The following is a 9,761-nucleotide window of genomic DNA, read 5'->3' as shown; positions in this document are numbered from 1 at the left end:
AGAGACACCTGCCCCTCCTACCTATCTACCCATGTCCCACTGCTCCCTATGAGTTCTCCTGCCATACCCAACCTTTCCCTATCTTCAAAACCCTTCCCATCAGAATCAAACCTCAAATTTATACCTTAAAACCATATCTTTTGATGAAGTTGCCACCCTTTTTGCCCCAAGAAAATTTCTCTAAAGCAGCAATGCAACCCCTTTAGGCGTTGAATGACCCTTTCTCCAAGATCACCTAAAACCATCAAAAACACGAGTTTTTAAGATTTATAGCAGTAGCAAAATTGCAGTTATGAAGTAGCAAGGAAAATAATTTTTTGGTTGGGGTTACCACAACATAAGGAACTGTATTAAATGGGTCACAGCATTAGAAAGGTTGGGAACCATTGGTCTAAAGTCTTCCCCAATGTCACCAACACCAAACACTCTTTGAGCCCAGTGCTGACTTCCCCAGCAAACTCTTGTCTGCTTTCCCTGCTCCTGCCAGAAAGCACATTCTCCCAAAGGCAGCTTCTCCAACTAAAGGAAAATTTAAAAGGTGCTAGTGTCTCTCCTTGAGTTGACATGGGCAGTTGTATACAACAGGTGTCAAATATGTAGTGTATAGCTGGGACCACGGGGGGGGGGCGGGAAGGAGCAGAATAAGCACAGAGGCCTAAACTCAAGGGTCAGAGAATATCCCCATCCTCACCTGCTGCCATGGGTTTGGGGAAAGACGGGATACGCTCAAGGGGGCAGCGATTGTTTGAAAGGAAAATCAGAGAGAGCTTTGGTCCCATCGCTTTCTCCAAGGCTCACTTCCAGCTATCCAAATGAAAAACACATGAAGCTAGGTGTCTTGGTGCACTGCAGGAATCCCAGCACTTGGGAGACCGAGGCAGAAGGATTTCATAGTAAAGCCAGTTGGGGGTACATAACATACTGAGACCCTATTTCAGAAAAGAAAAAGAAAGGAAATCTGGGACAAGTGAGATGGCTCAGCGGACAAAGGTGCTCCCTACCAAGCATGATGCCCTGAGTTCTTGAAGTTCAGTTCCTGGGACCCACATGGTACAGGAGATAGCTCGTTCCTACAAGTTAGTTTCTGACTTTTGGATGCTCATACCCACAAGCTAGCACATAAAGAAATGTCATGTTTCTAAATTTTAAATCTGATTGAGGAGGAAAGATGCTTCAGTGGTTAAGGGCACTCACCGGCTGCTCTTCCAGAGGATTTGATTCCTAGTACCCGTAAGGTACCTTACAACCTCCTGTAACTCAAACTCCAGGGGATCTGATGCTCTCTTCTGTCCTCAGAGCGCAACAGCTGTATACATACACTCACTGATACACATGCAGGCAAAATCTCTACATACATAAAACAATTTTTCAGAACTGGTAAAGGGCAGCCAGGCGGCAGTAGCACACACCTTTAGTCCCAGCACTTGGGAGGCAGAGGCGGGTGGTGGATCTCAGTGAGTCTGAGGCCAATCTGGTCTATAAAGCGAGTTCCAAGACAGCCAGGACTGTTACACAGAGAAACCCTGTCTCAAAAAAAAAAAAACCCACAAAACAAAACAAAAAATTGATAAAAGGTTTGTGAGTTGGTTCAGCAGGTAAAAATACTTGCTCACAGCCTTGTGACCCGAGTTTGATCCCCAGGACCTACATGGTAGAAGGAGAGAGCTAAGCAGATTCCTGCCAGTTGTCCTCTGACCTCCACATGTGCACTGTGGTTCAGCATAGACACCTATATATCTGTGATAAAAAATAAACTTTAAGTATTACACACACACACAACCTGGTAAGACAGGCTGGGCATGATGGCACACTCCTTCACACCCAGCACATGGGAGTCAGAAGCAGGTGGATCTCTATGAGTTGGAGGACATCTTGATCTATGTCAGGAGTTCCGGAACTCCAGAATGAGACTCTGTCTCAAAACAATAACAATAAAAGCCAACCAGAAAAAATAAAATATTGACAAAAATAGAGAATTTAAATGCATATTTTTTTTCTTTTTTAAGTGTACTAGTTAATGCATTAAGGAATGAAAAAAAAAACAAACTTCCTCTTGGATTAGTTTGACCAAGAGTGAACTCAAATTTGAAATTTCTACTTCTCTTCCTGTCTTCTACCTGTCCCTAAAAAAAGGCTTTGCTCTTTACTGAAGAGCACAGAGAGTATCAGTGGGGAAGGAATAAGGTCTCTTTACAAAAACTGTAAAGAGTTTTTACAAGGAGGAAACTACTGCTCCCAACTAGCCCAGGATGGTAAACAAAAACTGTAAATAGATGCTAGCAGCCTATACCCGCATGATATTTGCAACAATTATATTAGGTATTTATAGTATAACCTTGCCTTTAACTATTGGCTGTTTTTCAGCAAATGTTTATAACACATGTATTACTCTAGGTCAGAGGCCTGGAAGAATATATAATTTTTATTTTTTTAAAGATTTATTTATTTACTCTGTATACATTGTTCTGCCTGCATACCAGAAGAGGGCAACAGATCTCATTACAGATGGTTGTGAGCCACCATGTGGTTGCTGGGAACTGAACTCAGGACCTTTGGAAGAACAGCCAGTGCTCTTAACCTCTGAGCCCCCTCTCCAGCCCAAGAATATATAACTTAAAATGAAAGTTATGCCCTAGTTTAGTCAGTAAAAGCTGATTGCATGGGAAATCCATTGCATATAAGGCTGTTTGTTATATTGTTCTTTAAAGGCAGGTTAAATTTAAACAGGGCTTTAAATTCTAGCATTTAGGAGACAGAGGCAGACAGGTCTCTGTGAGTTCCAGGCCAGACAGGGCGACATAGTGAGACCATCTCAAAAAATAAACACGAAAAAAAGAGTGCTCAGTAGGATAGCAGGTTAAGTCTCAAGTGATCTTAGGTGATAGCACATGCCTTTAATTTCAGCACTCAGGAGGCAGAGGCAGGTGGAAATCGAGGACAATCTGGTCTACCAAGTATGTTCCAGGACAGTCAGAGATACACAGAAAAACCCTGGCCCAAAAAAAGAAAAAAAAAAAAAAAGCAAACAAACAAATAAATAAATAATAGGAAAAGGGTCAGAGAGATGGCTTAGTGGTTAAGAGCACTGGCTGCTCTTTCAGAAGACCCAGGTTCAATTCCTAGCACCTACATAGCAGCTCACAACTGTCTGTAACCCCAGTTCCAGGGGATCCAATACCCTCATATATACCCACAGACAAAACATAGAATTAAAAAAAAACATTAAAAATAAATGGGGGAAGGCCGGGCAGTGGTGGCACACGCCTTTAATCCCAGCACTCGGGAGGCAGAGGCAGGTGGATCTCTGTGAATTCGAGGCCAGCCTGGTTTATAAGAGCTAGTTCCAGGACAGGAACCAAAGCTACGGAGAAACCCTGTCTTGAAAAATCAAAAAAAAAAAAAAAAAAGGGGGGGGGGAGCCTTAAGCTATCTTAAGGCCTATTATTAACTTTGCTGTGAGGCCCAACAAAAGTTCAGCCTCTTTGAATACAAGAAATATTTTCCAAAAATTGTACTACTGTAAAATTTTTTATTTTGTGTGCCATGGCATGTGCATAGAGGTCAGAGGAGAACAGTCAGTTCTCCCATTGTCTGTCAAGTTATTGGGCTTGGTGGCAAGTGCCTTTATCCATTAAGTCATCTTGCCAGCTCAGCGGATGCATATTGTACTCACTGATGGGTGACTAACATGAAGGCAGTGCCAGCAGCAGTGTGGAGACATAACATAAGGTGGAGGTGGGCTAGAGAAAGGGGGCACAGCTGAAGAACTGAGCCTGTCTCAGCATCCTCCCCTCTCCTCCCCCCTGCTGTCCCTCTGACTTGGCACAGTGATTTTGAACTCTGCCACATTGTCTCTTCATCCTCTTAGATGATGCTGACAATAGTTCTCAGAACCTAACGATCTCTGAAGGCCCCAATCTGTTCCAGCCTGCCCTCCAGCACAGGTCCTGGACAGACACCCCTAGCCACCGGCGTGTCCTGGGCATGCCCACACTGCAGCCTCTTCCACGTGCTCTTCAACAGCGTCTGCACCACCAGATAGAAAGACTATGTACAGATCTCCAACCTTCTTGTCCCTTTCTTTCCTGCCTACTGACCTGTTCTCTCTCCTCTGACCTACCCAGCACCCAGTCCTTCTAGATGCTCTAGTGCCCGCCTCAGCCCCATGTTCCCTAGCTTTCAGAGTCACATCTTTATTTTATTTTAGTTTTTTCCAAGACAGGGAACTCACTATGTAGACCAGGTTGGCCTCAAACTCAGAGATCCACCTGCCTCTGCCTCCAGGGTGCTGGGATTAAAGACACCGTGTGCCGTCACCACCTGGCCACCTTTTTATTTTTGAAGGGGTTGTAGATGAAACCCAGGGCCTTGCACACAAGGTACAGTGCCAGGTCTCAGTTTGTTTCCTTTTTTTGGTGGGGGCAGAGTCTTGCTATGTAGCCCAGGCTGGTCCTAAACTAGTGACTCCCCCTACCTCTTTCCTGAGTGCTAGGGTTACCGAGAGGCACCACCACCGTGCCTAGCATTGTTCTTGTCTAACAGACAAAATCGCTCTCCTACATCTGATAAAGACAGGCAAATGGGTGATTACCTGCTAAGCTTTTCCTCAGGAGGTAAAGCAAGCTCTTCAGCACGGCCTACATTCAACACTCTTCAATGGCGTCATCTGGCTAATGCTTACTGAGCACCCGCGGGTGTTCAGCAGGAGGGACAGAGTGACCAAGTCCTGGGGACTCCCACAGAGGGACAGGATGAGATAGAAGAAGAAACACAGATGGACACTGAAATAAGAGAAATGCTTATGGCAGTGATGGGGTGTTTAAGGAAAAAGAAAAAAGAAAAAAAGGCCATCAGGCTGACAAAAATCAGTGGCCCGGAATCCGTGGGTGGACGGTGAACTGGCACAAGCGTTGTGAAGAACAACTCGGTATATACAGTATATAAATGGGCTCAGTGGTGGGGCTTTTAGCTGTGGAAAGACTGAAAATCACCAAAATTGAGATTATCGAAGGACTGATGGGGCGAAGAGGAACAAAATACAATTATAAGTCTATGAACATGTCATAATAAAATCCATGATTTTGTACTCTAAAGTCTATTAAAAATAAGTAAATAGGGGGGCTGGAGAGATGGCTCAGTGGTTAAGAGCATTGACTGCTCTTTCAAAGGTCCTGAGTTTAATGCCCAGCAACCACATGGTGGCTCACAGCCATCTGGAATGAGGTCTGGTGCCCTCTTCTGGCCTGCAGACATACACACAGACAGAATATTGTATACATAATAAATAAATATTTTAAAAAAATAAGTAAATAGAAGATACACAAAATAAAAAAAAGGGGGGGACCACTTCCTGGCGCAGACTTGTAATCCCAGCTGTTCAAGAGACAGGGACAGGAAGACTTCAAGTTGAAGTCCTCCCTAGGCTACAGAGGGTACTGGGCAGCTTAGGGAGACCCTACCTCAACACTCAAAGGCAAACAAGGTAATTGAGGATGTAGCTCAGTGGTAGGTGCTTGCCTGGTTCACTTCCCAGTACCACAATGGGGAGAGGGGGAGGGGAAGAGGCTGATTTTTTTTTAAAAGCAATTCATAGAGTACCTGCATATTCAAGTATTCCCACCCATGAATGCCTTTATGGTCACACATATTCATATACATTACTCGTTTGCGCATGTGTGTGTAACACGTACAGAGATTATTGTATGCAGAAAAGAGGAATATGTCTCTCACCCAGAATACTGCTGTGGTGGGGGCTCAGTTCGTACTACAGTATTTGGTAATGAGAAGCCACCAGTATGGAAAACAGGTAAGCAGGCATCGAGAATCTACCATTACCTCCTGGGGATGCTGGGCGACCAAGTCATGCGCCTACTTTTCACGAAGAGGTGACAGGTCAATGCCTTTGCGGTCAGAACACAACTCTACCCCAGCACTCACCGTTCAGCCTGGTGGGTACTTGGGCCCCACTAGTCTCTTAGACTTGGTCGCACACACCAGAATTAGGTAATAGAAGTGAGGTTGGTAGACACCTCCCCTGCCGAGGGGTTGGGGGCGCGTTCCTGTCCAGCTCTTAAGCATTTCCAGGAGGGTTGGACCCCTCGAAGTGACCCCCTGTGGCTCTACCGCTTCTTGCTGGGCAGGAGCGGCTACCAGGAGAGCTCGGCTCCATCAGCCCACCCGGGTGGAGAACGCCCCGCCCCATCAGCGGCGGGCCCCGCCTTCAGCTCCAAAGACTACTTAGCGTTGGAAGTGCCTCCCAAACTGGTCTTCCGCTGGACCCCAGAAGGCGAACTAACCCAGAAGGCGAACTAACCCAGGAGACCACGACCTGACCCTCAAGACCAACTGAGTGCTCTCGGAACTCGCAACAGACCCCAGCCCCGCCTGCTGTCTCTAGATCCGAGACCTGTGACCCGACAGACAACAGACGCAGGTACCAATCTTCCCACGTCCCGAGACCCCCGGCTGAGAAGGACTTCCCCAACTGGTGGGTGAAGAGGATTGGCTCCAGGCCAGAATTGCCCTCCTCCACCCCATTTGCCGACTTGACCGCATTTTTCCACAGCCCAGCCCGCCATGGCCCAGTTCCTGATGGTCACGGTAACCCTCGGTTGCATCAGCCTCCTCTACCTGCTCCCGGGCACGCAGTCTGGCGGCCTAGGCAAAGGACTGAAGCTTTTGAGACCCAGGTGAGTACAAAGTTTGGACCAGCCTCCTCATGGGAACATAAGTTTTCTAGAGTCCATCTCCCAGATCAAGGGCCACCTTCCCATCTTCAGTGTTGCCTGAGAAAGGCAGAGGAGTTTTTCTTCTTTGAATCTTTCTGCTTAGCATAGTTATTCTGACCCTACACACACACACACACACACACACACACACACACACACACACACACGAGAGAGAGAGAGAGAGAGAGAGAGAGAGAGAGAGAGAGAGAGAGGGAGAGAGAGAGGGAGAGGGAGAGAGAAATGAGAGAGGAAGAAGAGAGGAGAAGAGAGGAGAGGAAAGAGAGAGAGGGAGAGAGAATAAACTCTTACACTCCTGGAGCAAGGAGACTAGAAGCATTCTCAGGGAAGAACCCGGGGAGGTCTTTTGAATTCTAAGAGCCGTGGCCCACAGAGCCTATGTGACTTGGAGACCTTTGCCCAGAGTGGTGCTGATAATGGTACATGTGACTTGGGCTACGTGGTTGGCCCGGCTGCCAGTAAGCTCAGCCGGCTAATCGGCTTCCCCTCCTAGTCTTCAGGTCGGAGACAGGGTCAGGCTTTGGGCTTCCCCTGGTCCGAGGCCAGGCTTTTAGGGAAGCTGTGGGCTTCCCCTGTCAGTGCCCTCAGACTGTATAGAGAAGTAGACGGGATTAAGTGCCTTTGGAAGGCTATGCTAGGCCTTTGAGTTTGCATCTTTCTTTCTTTCCCTTCTGCAGAGACTCCCCAGCAAAGGCTTCATCCAGTGACCTACAGCCTGGACACTCTTCCCTCCGGTCTGCAGCCTGGAAGCCTCTTCGTGCTCCCCAGCCACAGGGAAGGGGCAACCCGACCCTTGCTATGGTTCATCTGCTTCAGAATGGTGGCTCACGACACCCAGGTCCCCAGCGACACTTGGGACCCCGAAGACCCCACGCCCAGCTTCTGCGGGTGGGCTGTGTCCTGGGCACCTGCCAAGTGCAGAATCTCAGCCACCGCCTGTGGCAGCTGGTCCGACCAGCGGGCCAGCGAGACTCAGCTCCCGTCGATCCCAGCAGCCCCCACAGTTATGGCTGAGGTGGGTCCTAACTGGTCCACTGGAGGGCTGTACTCTCATCCCAGAGCTGCAGCTGAGCTCCACACTCTGGCCCAGTTCTCTGGAGGTCCTGCGGGCAGCAAGTCCTCATGGCTTTGGAGACTGTAAACCTAAACCTATAAGGATGTGTGGATCCAGGCTGTAGAATCTGCACTGCCAGGGACCTGTGAGTCCCAGAACTGTGCACACTCGGGGAACAGGTGCTTGGCAGGAGTGTTGGCAGTATCACACGCCACAAAGAACTCGAAAGGAGTTGTGCCTAAAGAAATAGAGCAAAGCCAGAGCCTTAAACACAGCCCCATCTATGACCAAGCAGAAGAAAAGCTAGAGTGGCCCCTGGGACCCCCACCCAACTGGGAATTAAAGCCTCTCTGTGGGCTGAAGCTGTGGTCACTCTGTTGTGCAGTTTGCTCTTCTGTGACTGATCTGGAATTGTGACTTTTCCTTGTTCGCATCCTGAGGCAGGAGGGGCAGAAAGAGGGGCTATATCCTGGGGTAGAGGAAAGAGATCTCCCGCGGCTGTCACCAACCTGGAGCCCGGGCCACGGTGGTGATGGAGACTCCTGGGACATTCTGGAACAAAGAACAGCAGAGCAACCTTTCTCATCCTCAGGCCAGGGCAGGGCATAAGGCAAAGTGTCCCATCTCCAAAAGTCTTAGAATGATCTACCCCTGAGCAAGAGGTGGTGGGTGGCACATACCTGCAGTCCCAGAAAACTGAGGCAGGGGGGATGACAATCATGACCAGCTTAGCCAGTATAGCAAGACCCTGTCTCAGACAATAAAACTACCCCAAATTAGGAAAAAAAAAAAAAAGGACCCAAGCCTATCTCAGGAAAGCTGGAGGCATTATTTAAACAAAGGTATCTCCGCATCCTACCCATTCCCAGTCCCAGAAGGACACCCAGCAGGATCAGAAGTAGGGACAGTGGAGTCTGACAGGCTTATTCCTTTGCTCCTAGCCAAGAGTCCAAGAAGGGGAGAGGGACCGCAAATGACAAGGAGAACCAAACCGACCAGAATTACAAGTTCAAGACCAGCCTTTGCTACAGAGACTCTGAAAAAAAAAAAAACTGGGGGTGGGGTAGAGTGGGCATCAATCACAACCTGGAAATAGGTACTTGGTACAGGTTCTTCGCACATGTGATTTCACCCAAACCTTGCAATTGTCCGGTCAGAACACAGGGTTCCGAAAGAGTTGTTTGTCCCTTGGCAACTGTTCACAGCGCTCGCGTGTGCTTTCCAGCACCGCCCTCCTACCGCCCCGGAGGAACGCTTCATTACTCCAGATGTATAGGCACTCACACAGGGGTCAGCGACACGCCCCGGTGACTGCAGTAAGAATGCTCAGAGTCACCTTTTGAGTGACCAGAGAGGATCCCCAGTTAGCAGCATCCTGAAAGTGCCCCTCTGGGCCCCCATCCTTGTCCTTACTCAGGGTTTGTATAATTCAGGCAATTCATCTTCCTTCCAAGATGAACCCGGTGGACATCGTTTGGCTCAGTCCCTTCACTGCTAGAATAGAGACCTTCGTGCATAGAGAGGCCAAAACAGGAACTGTGATTGGAGGTGGTTTAATAGGAGCCTAACAAGACAGAAAGGCAGGCTGCCTGGAAGAAACCAAGCAGGTCCAGGATAGGTCTGGGTACAGCAGGGGCTCGCCAGGGTCAGGACTTAGAAGCACCAAGTCCCTGTGTTCACAGAAGGTCTGGGCTGTGGTGGTCAAAGCTGGCAGGCATATGAATGGGAACTAGAGAGGCCCCGATGCAAACCCCTGAATCATGTGTCCTGTGACCCTTGAAAGGCAGTGGGAAAGGTGGGCAGTGAAGACAAACTATGGGATCTGGAGCAAAGATGAGGATTCAGACCCAAATTTCCAAGGACCCTTCTTGGTACCCCGGATCCTGGGCAAGGTCTAACCTTGCACTTCTCTTGAGCCGCGTGGTCTTCAGCTCAAGAGGTCATCTCTTCCTCCAGCCATC

General features: G+C 48.4%; 1 protein-coding gene across 1 annotated transcript; it reads left to right on the top strand.

Annotated features, from left to right (window-relative positions):
• The first annotated feature begins 6,063 nt into the window (after positions 1-6,063).
• Adm2 (adrenomedullin 2) lies at positions 6,064-8,172 on the top strand. The gene is made up of 3 exons (XM_050130535.1): positions 6,064-6,433; positions 6,566-6,689; positions 7,424-8,172. Exons 2-3 carry the CDS (start codon positions 6,577-6,579, stop codon positions 7,758-7,760), a joined length of 450 nt encoding a protein of 149 aa, XP_049986492.1. The 5' UTR covers positions 6,064-6,433; positions 6,566-6,576; the 3' UTR covers positions 7,761-8,172.
• Positions 8,173-9,761: the final 1,589 nt, after the last annotated feature.

This window comes from Alexandromys fortis, unplaced genomic scaffold, assembly GCF_014885135.2.
Source record: "Alexandromys fortis isolate MF-2015 unplaced genomic scaffold, M_Fortis_MF-2015_v1.1 scaffold_28, whole genome shotgun sequence".
Lineage (NCBI taxonomy): Eukaryota > Metazoa > Chordata > Mammalia > Rodentia > Cricetidae > Alexandromys > Alexandromys fortis.
This window is presented reverse-complemented; position numbering and strand designations above follow the sequence as displayed.

Excerpts from the sequence above, each read along its gene's own strand:
- Adm2 (XM_050130535.1), top strand. The coding sequence starts at position 6,577 with ATGGCCCAGTTCCTGATGGTCACGGTAACCCTCGGTTGCATCAGCCTC. Across the intron at positions 6,690-7,423 it reads CTGAAGCTTTTGAGACCCAG|AGACTCCCCAGCAAAGGCTT; the intron begins GTGAGTACAAAG and ends TCCCTTCTGCAG.